This window comes from Bombina bombina, chromosome 11 (genome assembly GCF_027579735.1).
Source record: "Bombina bombina isolate aBomBom1 chromosome 11, aBomBom1.pri, whole genome shotgun sequence".
In the NCBI taxonomy this organism is placed as follows: domain Eukaryota; kingdom Metazoa; phylum Chordata; class Amphibia; order Anura; family Bombinatoridae; genus Bombina; species Bombina bombina.
In genome coordinates this window covers 156,603,221-156,624,025 of record NC_069509.1, presented here as the reverse complement: position 1 = coordinate 156,624,025, position 20,805 = coordinate 156,603,221, and the positions used below count along the sequence as shown (strand labels likewise).

At 36.6% G+C, this 20,805-nt stretch overlaps 1 protein-coding gene across 1 annotated transcript in view; it reads right to left on the bottom strand.

The window, feature by feature from the left end:
- BAIAP3 (BAI1 associated protein 3) overlaps positions 1–20,805 on the bottom strand; it is a 537,315-nt gene that overhangs the window by 327,857 nt on the left and 188,653 nt on the right. Inside the window, exon 2 of the mRNA XM_053695302.1 lies at positions 8,411–8,492. Within this exon, the coding sequence (XP_053551277.1) occupies positions 8,411–8,492 (82 nt within the window). The remainder of the gene's footprint in view (positions 1–8,410; positions 8,493–20,805) is intronic.

Here is a 20,805-nt window from a genome sequence, read left to right as displayed (position 1 = left end):
TTAATCGAAAAGTAGGAAAGGTTGCCGAATAGACTGAACTCCTCCATGACTGCTGGGAGAGAAGTATTTGGAGATGCAAGGGACAGCAAGATGTCGTCGGCGTAAAGTGAAAATTTTAGATTATTATTTCCCAGAGGGATTCCTTTGAATTCTGTGTTCTGTCTTACTCGGGCCACTATGGTTTCTACGCTTAGGACAAATAGCAGTGGAGACAGGGGACAACCCTGTCTCGTGCCATTTCCTATCTGGAAGCTGTCTGATAGGACTCCATTTATTCTAATTATGGCCGTTGGGGTATGATACAATGCTTTTATTAGGTGGTGCTGGACACCTATTGTTTTTGCTCAGAATATTATTATTATTATTTTTATAATTATTATTTTTCCACCGTTTTTTTCAAATGCTTATAACAACAGCATAACTCAAAAACTCATGAAACTTGGCACATTGCTAGAGATCTATGCTGTGCATAATCCTATGCTACATAAATCTCATAGGTCATGTGATCTAGCAGCCATATTGCTTTTTGCGACAAATTTCGACAAACGCTTAAAAACCTTCTTCTCCAGAACAGCTTATGTTACAGTTGTGAAACTTGCTGTGTGTACAGCTGTACTGACCTAGAATAAAGTTTGTTGAAGAGAAAGGATTTAGTCACATGATCTAGCAGTCATTTTGAAATGAGCGAAAATCTTTAAACATCTTCTTCTCTGAAACCGCTAAGTGCAATGAAGCGCAATTTTGCACAGATACTCTTTGCAAGGTCATCTACCAAGATTGTTAAAACTGTGAATTTTCCATAATCAGCATGGTTGCTATGAACCATTCGCCTTTTTATCTTGTTTTATTGCTTAAATTTGCACTTTATGCATTATATTTACGCTATTTAGCTATATTACAGTGCAGCAGACACATGATTACACATAGTCATGATCCCTAAAAGCAATATTGCAGTCGCCTTCATGAAATAAAACATTTGCAAATTTTCATGAAACTTCTGCAAATTGTAGAGGTCTATAGTGAGCAATTTGAAAGCCATACATTGCATAGCTTGGTGGTCATTTTGTTTCGTATGCGATGTTTATAAAAGCTACAAAATTTTTCTTCTCTCAAAACCGCTTATGGGACAGACTTGAAATTTTGTTTATAGAGTTATCTTCTGACTAATATTCAGATTTGTTCAAGTGAAGTTGATATGTCATGTGGTTTGGCAGCCATTTTGAATTGTTCTAAAATGCTTAACGATATTTTTAAATTAATAATAAAACAAAAAACATTTCACAAAAATGCTTTATTTTTGCCATGTTTATTGACATCTATGGTGAGAACTATTGTACATAATATGGAGGCTGTATATCATATGATCTGGCAGCCATTTTGTTTTACGTGAAAATTTCAAAAATCTATTTTCTCTGCAACTGCTTATGTTAGAACTGTGAAACTTGCTGTTTAACCTTATATTGTGACCTAGAGTTACAGTTGTTCATGTTGAAGGAATTGGTCACAAGCTGTGGCAGCCATATTTGTTTACGCAAAAAATTTCGAAAATGTGTTTTCTTTGCAACCACTTTTGTTAAAGCTGTGAAATTTGCTGTATAACCATATATTGTGACCTAGAGTTACATCTGTTCATGTTGAAAGTATTTGTCATATGTTGTGGCAGCCATTTTCAAAAACGCAAAAATTTCAAAAATGTGTTTTCTTTCCATCTGCTTATGTTAGAACTTTAAAAATGTGCTTTATAGGTTTATAGTGTGACTTAGCTGCTTGTATAAAATTGCAAAGGCGATGCACTTGGCCACCTCAATTGCTGCTTGCAGCTATTTCTATTTATTATTGTTTCACCGAAACCAAATTCTGAAGAGTTGAGAACAGGAAAGACCAGTTAAGACGGTCAAAGGCCTTCTCTGCATCATTGGCTAAGACAGTTTTGATTTTGTTAATTTTGGCGTATTCCATTAATTGGAGGGCCCTGATGGTGTTGTCCCTTGACACTCTACCATGCACAAAGCCAACCTAGTCTATATGTACTAGGGATGGGAGTATTTGGTTGACATGGGTGGCAAGAATTTTTGTGAATATTTTAAGGTCAGTGTTAAGGAGCGATATGGGTCTATAATTGCTTGGGGATGTGAGTGATTTACCTGCTTTGGGAATGACCGATATGTGCGCTTCTTTGGTCAATACTGGGAATTGTTCGGATTTATCTATGGACTGGTAAAAGGTGAACAGTTGTGGGGCTAAAATATCACTGAATGTATTGTATTATTTGTTAGTGAGACCATCAGGTCCAGAACTTTTACCAGAGGGTAAGTCTTTGATGGCTACTATAATTTCTTGGATGGAGAAAGGTTCATCAAGGGAATTTCTCTGTACTTAAGTTAAGTTCGGGTAGGTCTATCATTTCCAGGCATGTCGTAATGTCTATTTTGTTTGGGATTGGTCATGAGTTAGAAAGGTTATATATGTGTTTGTAGTATTTCCTAAATACCTTTGCTATTTTGGGAGTTTCATGGACCAGTTCCCCTGATTCATCTTCTACGTTGTAAACATGGTGTAGTTAAGCTTTTTTTATGTAAAGCTTTTGCCAGTAGGGGACCAGCTCTATTACCTCTGTGAAAATAGAGTTTCTTAAGATAGAGATTTTTTATGGGCTTATCTTTGGAGTTTGGCATTTAGGGCAGATCTAGCTTTAGTGAGTTTGGTAAGAGTGTCTGTGTTGCTTGGGCTTGGTTTGTGAAGGTCTTCAGTTATTTTGAGGTTCTGGTAAAGTGTGTTATATTCCTGAATGCGTGTTCGGTTGGTTTTAGCTTTGTGCTGAATAAAGCTTCCTTGGATTACAGCTTTTTGGGCATCCCAAAGGGTGCCTACTTTATTGACCGTATTACTGTTGAGACGGCAATACTCTAGTAGAGTCTTTCTGGTCTCGGCTAGTGTGATTGGATTGTGTAGTAGCGATTCATCAAGTTTCCAGAAGCCTTGTCTGTGTGGTATAATGGGCCAGTCTAACTCCCTGATGACCGATGAGTGATCCAACCATGCCGTAGGCTTATGTTAATTTGTGTGTTACAAGTGCAATATGGTTGTGGTCGATTAGGAGGTAATAGTGGGGTAGGAATGGGCGCTGAACCGCAATCTGGAAATGTATATAACTAAGACCTTTGCATTAATTTATATTTAGTTGGGGTAGAGAATACCAATATTAAATCTTATATGAGGTGTGATGGTAAAATAAAATAAAATAATATAATAATCTTCTATCTTTTAGTTGGGGTAGAGAATACCAATAATATGAGGTTCAAGGTGTGATGATAAAATAAATTAGTATAATAATCTTCTATCTTTGCAGTGATAATACAATGTGTGCTGCGTAGAAAGCTACTTAGTGAAAGTGTTAATGAAAGTGTTAGTCTTTTAGTTAGGGTAGAGAATACCAATAATATAAGGTTCAGGTGTGATGATAAAAATAAAATAGTATAATAATCTTCTATCTTTTCAGTGATAATATAATGTGTGCTGCGTAGAAAGCTACTTAGTGAAAGTGTTAATAAAAGTTAAAACAAGTCGATTAGGAGGTAGTCAATTCGGGAGTATGATTTTTGGGTGTGTGAGTTGAAAGTATAGTCACAGGTTTTGGGTTGTTGTGGTCTCCACATGTCTACTAAAGTGTTACTGTTAAAGCTGTTTAGGACTGCTTTGCTATTATAGTTATTTCTGGATCTTTTGTTGGAGGAGCTATCTAATTGGGGGTTAAGGGTGGTATTTAGATCCCCCCCTAAGATCATTATTCCTTTTCGGGTTTCAAGAATTTTGTCGTTGGCTCTTTTGAGGAACCTACTTTGGTTCAGGTTAGGGGTGTAGATACATGTTATTGTCACTGGGGTGTTAAATAAAAGGCCTGATAATATTAAAATTCTACCGTTTAGGTCGTCATATCTATTCATTAGTTGGAACTGGATTTGTTTGTGGTAAAGTATACCTACTCCAAATGTTTTCTTGGTTGGGTGTGAGTGGAAATAGCCTGTGGGGTAGTCAGGGGAGAAAAATTTAGGTGCGCTTCATCTTGAGAAGTATGTTTCTTGTATAAATATTATATCTCCCTTTATTTTTTTAAAATGGCTTAGTGCAATAGATCTTTTGGTTGGGGAATTAAGCACCTTGCAGTTTTGTGTTATTAATTTATTTGATTCAGGGCAATGGTGTTCAAGTTTTAAGGGAGTTTTGTCGGGAATGAGTGTGAGTGGATGGAAAAGAAACTTGGAGTTAGGCAAAGAGTCCCCGCCAGCCCAACAGTATGGTGAGTATACATTCATATAGAGTAGCATTGCATCTTTAATAGTAGACATACAGAATCTTTGAGCATTTTTGGTATGAATATCCCTGAAAAGCAGGGTTTTAGAGTACCTATATAACAAATAAACTTTGAACAATAAAAATGAAACATAAATACATGTAAACAAAAACAATAACATAGTCTAACAAGTGTTAGGTATGTAGTTAATGGAGGTAAATAAAGTGTGGGTCACTTTTTCAGCTTGGCTAAGGACTGTATTGATAAGGGTTAGTGTGTGTGGTAGGTGTGGAAATAATTGAAAAAGAACAGTGTAATCAGACATTTGTAGCATACATCTCAGAAAGGATACTGCCTAGTTTTAGACGTTTGGTAATTGGAGTCTTTACTGTGCTTTATTGGGTTCAACCAAGAAAGGGAATGTTCAGGTTACGTCATGAGGGTCTGCTATCCCTGAGGTTGAAGCGGGCGGATTTCTTTGGCGTTTTCTTTATTCCATGCTGCTCTTTGTGGTTGAGTTGGAAGTTCAGATTGGTTCTTCTGTGAGGTGGTGTTTCCTTGAAGTTTAGGCAAGGATGGGAGTGGATTGTCCAGAAGTCTGCAGAACTCTCCTAGGTCTTCAGTTGATTTATAGATGGCTATTTTGTTATCCTTATTTACTCTTATACTAAATGGGAAGCCCCATCTATATGGAATTCTATGTTCTCTGAGGTGTCCCATGAGGAACCTGGCCTCTTTCCTGTTGCTGAGGGTCATAGGACTTAAGTCAGCATAAATATTCAGAGGATGACCTTCAAATTGAAGAGGTGATCACTTTCTTGCTGCTTGGGACATCTGCTCTTTGTCTTGGTACTTGTGGAATTTGAGAATTACACCTCTTGGAGGCTCTGTCTCTCGCGGTTTGCGGCACAGTGCTTTCTATTTGTATCAGAGGTAAAGAGTTGTCATTAGCTAAGAATTGGAAAAGTCTCTGAAGGTATTGTTGTAGATTTTCTGTAGTTTGATTCCCCTGATTCGGAGGTTCTGCCATCTCCCCCTGTTATCTAGATCTTCTCGTTGGTATTTAAGCTGTTGAATTTGGGAGTCTTGGACTGATAAACACCTAGAGTGGCCTTCTACAGTGTTCATGATGTCGTTGGTCTGCTCTTCTGCATACTCAATTCATTTTCCTAGGTCTGATATGTCCTTTTTAAATTCGGCCAGGCCTTCTCTAAACATCTTGCCTACCTGCTGTAGGAAGGTGTTGAAGCCATCCTTAGTAGGTAGTGAACTGATGTCTGCTTTGGTTAGGGGGTCTTATCCTCTGCTATGGTGTCCGCAGCCGTTTGAGAGTTGGTTGATTTGTCATTTTCTAGCTATACATCTGAGCCTTGTGTAGAGCTTAATGACCTAAAATAGGAGTTTTGTTTGGTCGCTGCTGTAGTAGTTTTGGGTGTTTTGTACCCTTTTGCTGCTTTCTTTGACGCCATTGTGAACGTGCTTGAGAGAAGCGATGTGAAAGTCAGATCTCCTTATATTGGATCAAGCTCTGTTACGTAGATCAGTGTTGTGGTGGTTTATAAATGCTGCGTACTACTTAATGGCTATAGAAAAAGTCACTGTAATAATTTTTGCGCAGCTACTGAGTAGAAAGGGCAGGATTCCCTATGTGGGGTGTACAGAAATTCCTTACTTCTACTTTGTTATGGAGTCTTAATGTTGTGGTTGTACCTTAGGCCTCTATTGCTTGCGCAGTTTCGTGCTGTTTTGGTTTGGGCCTATCTGTTTCCCAACTCCTACCTCTTTTTGTTTAACACCCAAGTAAATTTCAGGTACCAGTCTCCTCAGTCGCTATGAGTCCAGGGTGATGGTCGGCTGCCCACCTGAGTTTGTTGGTCGTGAGCCGATGGCGCTTATGATAGCAGCCAGTTCCAGTGATTGTCCTTAGGGCCTTTTATGTCTCCGCGTGTGTCACGGTGATGCAGTGCCATTAGCGAGGTGTCGTGGGTCCGGGACAGTTAAGCGCTATTTAGAGGCTGGATGGCAACGTATTTTGCAGCCTACATGTATAAATAGCTTTTTAAGCCTGCTGTTCGACGGAGCTCATATTGTCTATGATCGTCCATGTTGGCAGTCGGCTCCGTTCCCCCTGTTTTGCTATTTTATCATAATAAGAGATAATGTTTTGGTTGTGACTAAAGATAACAGGTAACTTGCTGGCTATAAATAAATATAACATGTGCTATTCTTCTGGTGGTGAGTCAAATATACTTTGTTAGCAAATAGTAAACCCATTTGATTAGTGTCTTTTGGTCTGAAATTATTTGCTACAACCCCAGAAAAAATGAAATGCTGAAGAAAACTGAAGACTGAAGAAAAAGCATATGAACAGGTAATGATGTGTGTGTATATATGTGTGTGTGTGTATATATATATATATATATATATATATATATATATATATATATATAAATAATAATATACAATATAAATATTGGGCACATAGTAACCCCTCCTGGTTAGACATACAGGTCCTAACTAAAATCAACTAATAAATCAACTAAAGTTTGACTGCACATGTGGCACTGTATCCTAATTAACTAAATAAAGACAGTCACCATAGATTGGACTATAAAGGCTGCAACAAGTTTTATAGTTTAATAAAATAAATAAATAAAAAGCAAGTATAAAACAGCTAACACAGAGCCTCATTAAGCTCCCGATTATGCAGTTGGCCATACAACAAATGTGCCCCTAACAACTTAGGTAAGGACATATCCCTATTAGGCTAACACTCCTGCCACACCTACAGGAGGAACCCAAGAGCCATTTCAAGACAAAATGCCCCGATCAGGCAAGCCCTGCCCCATAACTGCTGCAATAATTACTATCATAAATAGGGAGGGTAGGAGATTAGACTGAAGCCACTTTCGTTTCCTCCTACCTAAATCATGTCTCTTTTTAGACCTGCCAAACAATATTTAAAAAACTTTGAAAGCAATCCCTTTTATAAGCAACAAAGAAAATAACACCAAAAGAACAGTAAACATCTAGAATTTGTTATATAAAATGTTTATACAAAATGTTTCATTATTTAAATAGCCCAATCCCCCTTCATGTAATTTAGCGCTGAAAACTTTGTTTTTTGTACTTCTCAGTACTAGCTGACCTCTCAAGTTTAACCCTGCTACATATTTATATGATATACTGTAATTTCCCTAATTGGCTTGGGAGATAACAACCACAAAACAATGTATTTTATAATAACATAATGTTTGTGACAACCTGTTGTTCTGCAGACTCAAGTTTTGAATCAGGATGTTTATTTAAAGGGATAGAAAACCAATTTATTTTTGTCATGATTCAGATGGAAAATACAATTTAAACAATTTTCCAATTTACTTCTATTATCTAACTTGCTTTATTCTCTTGTTATCCTTTATTGAAGAAACACCAATGCACATGTGTGAGCCAATAAAGTGGCATGTATGTGCAGCCACCAATCAGCAGCTCCTGAGCCTACCTAGGTATGCTTTTAAACAAAGGATACCAAGAGAACAAAAAAATTAGAAAATAGATGTAAATTGGAAAAGTTCTTTAAAATTCCATGCTGTATTTGAATCATGAAGGAAAATAATTGGGTTTCATGTCCCTTTAACCAGCAATCAGGGTGTTAATTTGTTTTAAAAATGTTTAGATTTGGCTGATATGTTATTCTATAGCAGACATGTATTGTAATTACAAGGGGGCCGATTTATCAACGTCTGGCGAACATCGCTGAATGCAGACAGCATACGCTGTCGGCATTTAACATTGCACAAGCAGTTCTGGTGAACTGCTTGTGCAATGCCGCCCCCTGCAGATTTGCGGCCGCTAGCAGGGGTTGTCAATCAACCCGATCGTATACGATCGGGCGGATTGATATTCGACGCCTCAGAGGAGGCATGTAAGTTAAGAGGCAGCGGTCTTAAGACCTCTGCTTCTTAACTCCTGTTTCCTGTGAGCCTGAGGGCACGCACGGAAACAGATACATTGGGGCCGGTTGACGGTTTGTTAAATCGGCCCCAAGGCGTTTACTTTCCCTTTATATTTATTCATTTATTTTTATGATCCAACTTATCATGATATAATATACTGTACCTCTGTTCTCCAATACCGCTGCACACTCTCTTGTTTCTGGAGTACACTCTTCATTCTATCAAAAAAATCACCCGTGTCCTCCCTGCAACAAAGAGAATGGTTACAATGTAACACATATTAAAGAATCTCCCTTTCAGTCACAAAAATATATAAAAGAAAGTTTTAATATCCCTTTAACAATCAATATTAGAGTGAAATGAAAATTGAATTTTTTTTCAGAGGAAATTATTTTATAAAGGTCATATCCTGCAGTATCTATGGCAAACTGGAAGGACGGTGGCAGCTCCTGTAGCGCGCTGAGTTGAAGAAAAAAACGAACCAATGACACATTTTAGTAACTGGCATTTTAAAAGACAGTTCTCACAAAAGTTTTGCAAATTAATAGTTCATCCTTTCTGTAGGGTGATATTAATAAACTACTGTTACTGATCTAAATGAACATGATGATTTCATAGCTGAAATGTGGTCAAATCAAACACCCTAGGATGAGACATCCAGTCATTAATAAACTCACCTACCTATTAATATGTACAAGATAATAATAATGTATATAATAAATGGAAAGATGGAAAGTACAACTTAAATTAATGTTTAGAATAATTTTGTTTAATTGACTATACTCAACTTATTTTACAACCTCATTTTTCTTAGAAACTTGCAGATAAGGGATGTTGGGATCAGACACATCTTGATATTGTAATATTAAATATTTCATTATGCATAGTAAAACAACTTAGCAATACAATTTCATTATTTATTTTACAACCATTTACTGTAATTTAACTCTGAAAATAAAGTTTTCCAGATCTGAGGATTGGACGTGCACATGGCAGGCAATGTTCCCTCTGTGCGCAAAGACAATTACCTGTACAATTTTTAGCTAATTAACTAAAATGTGTGTGAAGAAAAACACAAAATCTAGCCTATCAAACCCCCTGATGCGCAAGCAACTTTAAAAAAGGAAAGCCCCTACAACTTTCCAAAGGGAAAAATCATAAAATACAAAAAAGTGCGCTAAAAAGCAACAACATCAACCAGAATGAGAGATTAAAATTATTTATTTAAGAACAATATTTAGTAATTCCTTCCTCTTTGCAATTTTATAATAGGAGATGCCTAGATAGACATGAAGCTGTGGTAATACAATTACACTGTACCATTCATACCAAGTTTAATATGGGAACCACCGGTGGTATAAAAATACTAAAAAACTAAAAAGGGGACTAATGTCCAAAACACATAAAACCAAGTGTCCAGAGAGAGTATCCTCTATTCCAATAGCAGCGGGTATATGGCAGCTTTAAAGTTAATATTATAACTCTGTGTTTCACAGTGATTATATAACAGTTTTAAGTTGAATTCCGCTTAGTTTTTAAAAATCCACAAGAAGGCGTTTTTTTTCAGAGGATTTTTGTCTCAGAGTGTCGCTTTACATTTCTCTTAAAACAATTTTTCAAGCAGTGTTCTTTTCTAGATTAGGGATAAGTGGAACCTCTAATTCCCCTGGTTCAAAAACAACTGTTATGGTACATTTACCTTATAGAAGTTGATGTCCTTTAGGGGCCATTGGGGTTTCTTACCACATGTTCCCTTTGCTTGTGTAATGCGATTGCGGGATCCGCAGCACTCAACTGTTGGCGTTCTTTTTTTCGTCGTCCTCTTTTCAGTTTGATTCAGCCACTTCCGTGTGTGTCTTCACGTGTTATCTTTGCTGTATGATCTATCGGGCAAAATTCCAGTGTGTTTTCACCCAAGTTTATGTCAGAGCGCTCTGATTTTGGGCTATAGCAATGTCCAGGTGCGTCTAAGCGTTTTAGCCCGTTGTGGGCCTTTATCAAGATGACCTGGTCTTTTATTTTGGTTTTTTTATAGTGTTTTTCATAGGCTCCATGGGAGTTTCCTGCTGTGATTCTGCTCTGTTCTAAAGCTTGAACAAAGTGTGAATAATAGTGCGCTAGTGTCAAATGTGAGGTATCAAACTCCTTACTTGTAAATTTAGATCCTTCAATCTAAAAAATGTGGACAAGAAAAAAGCAAAGTGCAGTAAGGGCGCTATCAGCTAAAGATACCTTATGTGTGTGTTGTTTATTAAAACAGCTAGAAAGACCAGACCATTGTGAAGTTGCACTTATAAAAATAATAAATCAAATCTATGCAAACTACCAATTTGTACATAAATATTTAATGAAATTGTTACATATAAAATCATATAAAAACTAATATAACATTTTAAATGGATAGCAGTATCTCTGACAAAAACCACTATTGTATAGGTGAGATCAAATAGTTGATATGAAGCGAACAAATATATAACTGATATCAGTTTACAGAACAATAATATCCACTTATTGAATACGATCGTGATGAACCAATTTCTATGTCTTCTGTTAGATATGCAATATTTGAAAAAATACTACTGACTGGTGGTATACAATCTTTAAAATTGTTAAAAACAATAGAAAATGTTCATTGATATGAGGAAGAGTCCATTACGGCTGACAAAGAGTTTAAGTAGCGAAGTGGTGCAATAATGGCTAACAACACATTTCCTTTCAAGGATCGTACCTTTTTAGGCTGTTAGACTGCAGGGTATCCAAATTCGTCCTGCGTCTTAATCGGTGGTAAATCACAGTTTGCAGCTACTGTATAATGTCGTACCTTTCAACTTGCTCATCCAGAACCACAGGGCATCCAAAACTTCCTGCAGTGTATCGGGGTTGGTGTGTGTCTCGTGTTCTCAGCGTCTTACGTCACACCCGGCAATTTTGGGGGCTTGATCCACATCTACCAATCCGTGCTTAGAGGCTCGTCTGTGATGCTAGCTACTGATTTGCTAGTAATAAAGTTTGTAAGATTATCACCAATATATTTAGATATATTTGTACAGATACAAATTCCTTGAAGAGAGCGAAATGCGTCGAATGGAATTGTGGGACTGTGCACCCTGATTACACAATAACACCTTGGACCAAGAATTTGAACAACCTTGGTTGACTTCATATTATATATTTCAACTTTATCTCTCTTTTCTGTGGCGAAAAAACCTGCGTGCATCAGCACTAAGTTCAGGTATTAATAACATTACAAGGATTTTTTTACTGTTCTAAAGCTTGTCAATCCAATTTTCTGTGTCTTGCTGCTTTTTAGAAGGCTACTTAGAAAGATACTTATAAATATTCCATTTCATGACTATGGCCCATATTTATTAAGCTCCGTACGGAGACCGCTGCTCCATAACCTGTCCGCCGGCTCTGAGCAGGCGGACAGACATCGCCGGAAATCAACCCGATCGAGTACGATCGGGTTGATTTACACCCCCCCTGCTGGCGGCCCATTGGCCGCGAGTCTGCAGGGGGCGGCGTTGCACCAGCAGCTCTTGTAAGCTGCTGGTGCAATGCTGAATATGGCGAGCGTATTGCTCGCTGTATTCAGCGAGGTCTGGCGGACCTGATATATTAAAAGGGATGCTTTTACATATTACCATTGTATCTATTTAATAAATTGATATCAAATCTTACAAACATGCAGGGGGTACTTTCAAACAAAACCTATATAGAATCATGGTATGTGAATGCTATTATTCTATCGTTTCTCTCATCATACATTATGATGACATTAATTAATTGGTCTTACAATATTAATTTTATTATTACAACGTGTATATGTAAATCTCACTGGGTATAGCTCACTAGTGTGTTGTATTATCTCTTATATAATGATATAAACTATATATTCTGAGTACCGCAAGGTCCAGCTCACTTATATATTATATTATGATAGCACTATGCGATTTCGCAGAGGAATCTTTTATTGAGCATAATATTACATAGAAATGGGGAGAATTAGGAATACCAGAAATACTACACATGTATACTGGATGCTGTATTGGGGACAGGATTTTGACATGTACAAACCAAGTGTAAATGTATACTAAAAATACTACATATGTATAATCTCAAATGTTACATTGTGATAGAGTAAAGATATATTTACCTTCACTTATGTAAGTAAACAATACCTAGTAGGATTAGACATAGCCTAGATTACTTGATAGAAGTTCTATAGGAGAGGGTTTATGTCTGGTACTGCATTAAGACCCTTAGAAGTCAAATTACCAAATTTGAATATAAATTGGGCTTGAGTGTATATTAAATGCTATACTGGGGACAGAATAAGTGTACATCTATACTAAAAATATTAACATATGTATGGTCTTAAATGCTACATATTAAATAGAATTTGTGCATATTCCAGAAATGTAGATAAAGATATTTTTACCTTAACTTATGTGTGTATACTAGACCTAGTAGGATTAAACATAGCCTAGATACTTAACATAAGTTTTTTAGAAAAGGATTAAGGTCTAATTCTGCATTAAGACTCTCAGGTGTCAAACTACCAAATTCGAATATAAGTTGGGCTTCTTGATATAATAATTTATTTTCGTAGTTGCCACCTCTGCAGTCTTTTTCTACCTTTTTAATACCCCAAAACTGAAAACCTTCTACATTACTATTGTGTTTCTCTTTGAAGTGTTTTGATAGGAGATGTCCTACGAAACCTCTTTTAATATTGTTCATGTGTTCTCTGATTCTATCAAGTAGTATTTGCTGGGTTTTATCCTAGGTATTGCTTTTTACAAGGACATTGAATTAGATTAGATATATAATTCCTTTACTCGAGCATCTGATGGTATCAGTGATATTATATTTAAATTCTCTAGTAGTTGATTTTATCTCTATTTTTCTTTGTGCTATGTTTGCATGAAATGCATGAGTAGCAGGGAAAAAAACCTTTTACTGCATTTCCTAGTAGATCATATTGTTTCCCTTTTCTCTTATTTTTATTGAACTTGCTTGGCGCCAGACAATTTTTAAGGTTTTCACCTTTTTAAAAAATAATATCCGGATGTTCTTTTACTTGATCTCCTAATATGTGATCTCTTCTAATTAGGTGCCAGTGTTTGTTTAAAATTGACCTTATACATCTATGTTGTTCACTATATTTAGCTATAAATGGAATGAAGAGTTTTTCTTCTTCTTCATGTTTAATTTTGGGTTTTGGGGACATCAGATTTACTCTATTTTGGGTTTCAATTTGGTCTATCAATTCTTCGAGTTGGATTTCGTCATAGCTTCTGTCTTTAAATTTATCTTTCAAGATCAAGGCTTGTTCTTTATAGTCTTTCAGAAAGCTACAATTTTTTTCTAATTCTCATCAGTTGTCTTTTTGGTATATTTGATACCCATTTGTCCAAGTGACAGCTTTCAATGTGAATATAATTGTTTGAATCAACTTTTTTGAAATACGTTCTAGTTTGGATATTTTGTTCTTTTATTTCAACCTCAATATCTAGGAAGTGAATTTTGTTTTTGCTTACATCACTTGTAAATGTTAAGCCTAGATTATTGCAGTTCATATCATCTAGGAATAGATGTAATAATTCACTGTCACCTTTCCACATTATAAAGATATCATCAATAAACCTTTTGAATAGTACCAAGTTCGCGCTCCAGGGGCCATCCCCAATGTTTATTGCTTCAAAGAATCACTTGAATAAATTGGCATAACTGGGCGCGAACTTAGTACCCATAGCAGTCCCTTTTTGTTGTATATAATGGTTTCCATCAAATTTAAATGAATTGTTTATTAAAATAAAGTCTATGCATTTAATAATAAAGTCTGCGTGATCTTTTAGCATTTTTGGGTCTTTATCTTAAAAATGTTTTATTGCAGTCTGTCCCAGTTTATTATCAATACAGGTGTATAGTAATGTAACATCGCTTGTAGCCATGATGTAGTTTTCCTCCCATTTTATATTCTCTATTTCTTTCAGAAAGTGAGTTGAGTCTCTTAAATACGATGGAAGATGTTTGACATATTCCTGTAGGTACGAATCTATATACTTTGATAGATTTGTTGTCAAAGAGTCTATGCCCAATATAATTGGCCTGCCAGGTGGGTCTTTTAAAGTCTTATGTATTTTGGGCAGGATTTAAAAGTCGGTATCCTTGGATATTCTATAGTCAGAAACATTTTTTCCCTTGTATCTATATGATTCTTATTTGAGGCTTCTTGGATTAGAATATTTAGTTCTTTCTTTTGTTTTTATACGGGGTTGGATATAACTTTTTTGTAGGTTTCTTCATCTCCCAAAATTCTTCTAGCTTCTTTTAAATAGTCATTAGTGTTCATGATGACATGTTTTATAATAATATCTTTTTTCTCTCTAAGATCTTTTAGAGTATTATATTCTTCATTTGTTAAATTAAATTTGATGTCTTTATTTTTATAATTCTCAAGATCTTTTCTGACTTTGTTTTCAAATTGTTTAATGTTGTCTCCCTTTTTACTAGAGGGATAAAATGATGATTTGTTTTTGAGTGTAGTATGAATGTATTTTTGATTCTCACTAGTATTTGACTCACAGGGATTTTTTATGAAGTATCTTTTTAGGATTATATTGATTTATATTGATTAGTGTTTCAAATTTGTTAATTTTTTTTGAAAGGGCAAAAGATAGACCTTTTTGAAGGACTTGCACTTGTTTCTCATTTAGTTCAAGGTTACTTAAATTAAAGATACCATTATTTCTTGCTGTATTAGCTACCTTGACCTCTTTTGATTCTCTTCTTTTTCGTCCCCTTCCTCTGTTTCCTCTCTGTTTCTTTTTCCTTTTTGTTTCACATTTACTTTCCTGTCCAATTTTAAAAAATCCCTTGAGGCACCTGCTTTTTCTGGGCCTCTTTCTTCCCCTTCCTTTATATCCTGTATGGGATCAAAACTATTTTTAAACGCTAATGCGCCTTCTCTTTTTTCCCAGTTTTGTTGTTTGGGATACCAATTTCTATTATGGTTAGTGCTTGTGTTAAAATATTCATTCTCCACTCTGTGATTTCTATAGTCTCTATCTTCTCTAAAATTTCTATTTTGTCTCCTATGTATGTGTTCAGATATGAATTTAAATTGTGATTTCTGTGTTCTCTACCTTTGTTATGTGTGTGATTATAGTATTCTCTATCTGTATAGTGTCTATCAGGATATTCTCTATCTTTATAGTAGTTGTGTGATTCATCATGTTGGTAATTTCTCCAATTTTCATTTTTCCTAGGAGTATAGTTCTGCTTTTGATTATATCTCCAATTTTCATTCCTATTCCTAAATTCTAGAGCTGCGACAACTAATCGGCATAATCGATAATAATCGATTATGAAAATAGTTGTCAACGAATTTCATAATCGATTAGTTGGTTTGCAATTAGTTGGTCTGTGCACAGCACCAGCTGCTTTACTCCAATGAGCTCCTGCACATGGAATTGTGTTTTATAGTTATGCCCTTAGCCAAAGGACGTCTACAGAAATTTTACTTTTCACTTTTTTAGGACACTAAAAGTTTATTTATAAGTTTACAACTACTCCTGTCTTATGTGCAACCCAGAAATAAAATAGGAGTCATCATTTGGATTGTTTATATAAAATCAGGTGATTTGGGGTTATGCTTTGCATGATATAGTGCTGATCTTGAAAAAAGCACTTTAGCTGAAACGCGTAGATGATTCAGACCTGTGAAAGCTGGCCAGCTTGATGTGGACATCTCATAAAGGAAGCATTGGATTGCGCTTAAAATAACACTGAAGCTGTTATTACGTAAAGTTCCTATCAGGACACGGCTTGAACTATTGGGATGTTTCCTGTCCATAAAGGTGTTGTAGCTATTTGCAATAGTTGGAGTGTTGCCCTTTGAACAGTTTTTGACAGATCGTTGTTCACAGAGCACTCTGTTTTTGAAAAATCAAACCACCGGTAATCTGACCCAGCGATTGGCGGATGAGCATAGCACGTGTGTGAGACACGTCATAGTCCGACTTAACGGCTATCTGAACGCCGAAAAATCTACACAAAAGGTAAATACTAGGTCAGAGAAAGGCAGGAGAAAATCCTGTAACTTTCGAATTCTGGTGAGTAAACAACTTTATGGGCAACACTGACCTTCTATAATAAGACGATATTACACAAGAGACATTCACAATACAATTTATGGAAATTATTGTGTTAATACTATAACTCAGCTTTCAACCGAGTATCTGCTTGATATATTTAAAGATTGGATACATCACTTCAGAGTTGTATAACACTTTGTTGCAAGATTTGGACACAATCCAACTAACACGCTAAAAAATACCTCAAACATGTTTCTTTAATGAGATATATGGAAAATATATTCTAATACAGTTTTAAGATTTTCTGTACTAATTGTGTATTGAACATAAGGTGCACCTTATTTTATTATATATATTTTTTTGTGTTTTGAATGCTTATAAAGTATAAGTTTTTAGTAGAATATAAAAATAAATTTTCATTTATAATATTAGGTTTGATTTTCTTCCTACTTTTAAAATATTAACTACTAGATTTGGTAGAGCTCTTCTGAGCGCACTCTTATCTTTTGTACATTTTCAATTTTAGTGTGATTGTTGGGGAATATCACACCTAGGCCTAGATTTAGAGTTCGGCGGTAGCCGTCAAAACCAGCGTTAGAGGCTCCTAACGCTGGTTTTGGGCGCCCGCTGGTATTTGGAGTCAGTGATTAAAGGGTCTAACGCTCACTTTACAGCCGCGACTTTTCCATACCGCAGATCCCCCTACGCCATTTGCGTAGCCTATCTTTTCAATGGGATCTTCCTAACGCCGGTATTTAGAGTCGTTTCTGCAGTGAGCGTTAGAGCTCTAACGACAAGATTCCAGCCGCCTGAAAATAGCAGGAGTTAAGAGCTTTCTGGCTAACGCCGGTTTATAAAGCTCTTAACTACTGTACCCTAAAGTACACTAACACCCATAAACTACCTATGTACCCCTAAACCGAGCTCCCCCCACATCGCCGCCACTCGATTAAAATTTTTAACCCCTAATCTGCCGACCGCCACCTACGTTATACTTATGTACCCCTAATCTGCTGCCCCTAACACCGCCGACCCCTGTATTATATCTATTAACCCCTAACTTGCCCCCCACAACGTCGCCGCAAGCTACTTAAAATAATTAACCCCTAATCTTCCGACCGCAAATCGCCGCCACCTACGTTATCCCTATGTACCCCTAATCTGCTACCCCTAACATCGCCGACCCCTATGTTATATTTATTAACCCCTAATCTGCCCCCCACAACGTCGCCGACACCTACCTACACTTATTAACCCCTAATCTGCCGACCGGAGCTCACCGCTATTCTAATAAATGTATTAACCCCTAAAGCTAAGTCTAACCCTAACACTAACACCCCCCTAAGTTAAATATAATTTTTATCTAACGAAATAAATTAACTCTTATTAAATAAATGATTCCTATTTAAAGCTAAATACTTACCTGTAAAATAAATCCTAATATAGCTACAATATAAATTATAATTATATTATAGCTATTTTAGGATTAATATTTATTTTACAGGCAACTTTGTAATTATTTTAACCAGGTACAATAGCTATTAAATAGTTAAGAACTATTTAATAGTTACCTAGTTAAAATAATAACAAATTTACCTGTAAAATAAATCATAACCTAAGATATAATTAAACCTAACACTACCCTATCAATAAAATAATTAAATAAACTACCTACAATTACCTACAATTAACCTAACACTACACTATCAATAAATTAATTAAACACAATTGCTACAAATAAATAAAATTAAATAAACTATCTAAAGTACAAAAAATAAAAAAGAACTAAGTTACAGAAAATAATAAAATATTTACAAACATAATAAAAATATTACAACAATTTTAAACTAATTACACCTACTCTAAGCCCCCTAATAAAATAACAAAGCCCCCCAAAATAAAAAATTCCCTACCCTATTCTAAAATACAAATATTACAAGCTCTTTTACCTTACCAGCCCTGAACAGGGCCCTTTGCGGGGCATGCCCCAAGAATTTCAGCTCTTTTGCCTGTAAAAAAAAACATACAATACCCCCCCCCAACATTACAACCCACCACCCACATACCCCTAATCTAACCCAAACCCCCCTTAAATAAACCTAACACTACCCCCCTGATGATCTTCCTACCTTGTCTTCACCATGCCAGGTTCACCGATCCGTCCTGGCTCCAAGATCTTCATCCAACCCAAGCGTGGGCTAGACATCCACTGAAGAAGTCCAGAAGAGGGTCCAAAGTCTTCCTCCTATCCGGCAAGAAGAGGACATCCGGACCGGCAAACATCTTCTCCAAGCGGCATCTTCTATCTTCTTCCATCCGATGACGACCGGCTCCATCTTGAAGACCTCCAGCGCGGATCCATCCTCTTCTTCCGACGACTAGACGACGAATGACGGTTCCTTTAAGGGACGTCATCCAAGATGGCGTCCCTCGAATTCCGATTGGCTGATAGGATTCTATCAGCCAATCGGAATTAAGGTAGGAATTTTCTGATTGGCTGATGGAATCAGCCAATCAGAATATAGTTCAATCCGATTGGCTGATCCAATCAGCCAATCAGATTGAGCTCGCATTCTATTGGCTGTTCCGATCAGCCAATAGAATGCGAGCTCAATCTGATTGGCTGATTGGATCAGCCAATCGGATTGAACTATATTCTGATTGGCTGATTCCATCAGCCAATCAGAAAATTCCTACCTTAATTCCGATTGGCTGATAGAATCCTATCAGCCAATCGGAATTCGAGGGACGCCATCTTGGATGACGTCCCTTAAAGGAACCGTCATTCGTCGTCTAGTCGTCGGAAGAAGAGGATGGATCCGCGCTGGAGGTCTTCAAGATGGAGCCGGTCGTCATCGGATGGAAGAAGATAGAAGATGCCGCTTGGAGAAGATGTTTGCCGGTCCGGATGTCCTCTTCTTGCCGGATAGGAGGAAGACTTTGGACCCTCTTCTGGACTTCTTCAGTGGATGTCTAGCCCACGCTTGGGTTGGATGAAGATCTTGGAGCCAGGACGGATCGGTGAACCTGGCATGGTGAAGACAAGGTAGGAAGATCATCAGGGGGGTAGTGTTAGGTTTATTTAAGGGGGGTTTGGGTTAGATTAGGGGTATGTGGGTGGTGGGTTGTAATGTTGGGGGGGGGTATTGTATGTTTTTTTTTACAGGCAAAAGAGCTGAAATTCTTGGGGCATGCCCCGCAAAGGGCCCTGTTCAGGGCTGGTAAGGTAAAAGAGCTTGTAATATTTGTATTTTAGAATAGGGTAGGGAATTTTTTATTTTGGGGGGCTTTGTTATTTTATTAGGGGGCTTAGAGTAGGTGTAATTAGTTTAAAATTGTTGTAATATTTTTATTATGTTTGTAAATATTTTATTATTTTCTGTAACTTAGTTCTTTTTTATTTTTTGTACTTTAGATAGTTTATTTAATTTTATTTATTTGTAGCAATTGTGTTTAATTAATTTATTGATAGTGTAGTGTTAGGTTAATTGTAGGTAATTGTAGGTAGTTTATTTAATTATTTTATTGATAGGGTAGTGTTAGGTTTAATTATATCTTAGGTTATGATTTATTTTACAGGTAAATTTGTTATTATTTTAACTAGGTAACTATTAAATAGTTCTTAACTATTTAATAGCTATTGTACCTGGTTAAAATAATTACAAAGTTGCCTGTAAAATAAATATTAATCCTAAAATAGCTATAATATAATTATAATTTATATTGTAGCTATATTAGGATTTATTTTACAGGTAAGTATTTAGCTTTAAATAGGAATCATTTATTTAATAAGAGTTAATTTATTTTGTTAGATAAAAATTATATTTAACTTAGGGGGGTGTTAGGGTTAGGGTTAGACTTAGCTTTAGGGGTTAATCCATTTATTAGAATAGCGGTGAGCTCCGGTCGGCAGATTAGGGGTTAATAATTGAAGGTAGGTGTCGGCGATGTTAGGGAGGGCAGATTAGGGGTTAATACTATTTATGATAGGGTTAGTGAGGCGGATTAGGGGTTAATAACTTTATTATAGTAGCGCTCAGGTCCGCTCGGCAGATTAGGGGTTAATAAGTGTAGGCAGGTGTCGGCGACGATGTGGGGGGCAGATTAGGGGTTAATAAATATAACATAGGGGTCGGCGATGTTAGGGCAGCAGATTAGGGGTACATAGGGATAACGTAGGTGGCGGCGGTTTACGGAGCGGCAGATTAGGGGTTAAAAGTGTAATGCAGGGGTCAGCGATAGCGGGGGCGGCAGATTAGGAGTTAATAAGTGTAAGGTTAGGGGTGTTTAGACTCGGGGTACATGTTAGGGTGTTAGGTGCAGACTTAGGAGGTGTTTCCCCATAGGAAACAATGGGGCTGCGTTAGGAGCTGAACGCTGCTTTTTTGCAGGTGTTAGGTTTTTTTTCAGCTCAAACAGCCCCATTGTTTCCTATGGGAGAATCGTGCACGAGCAC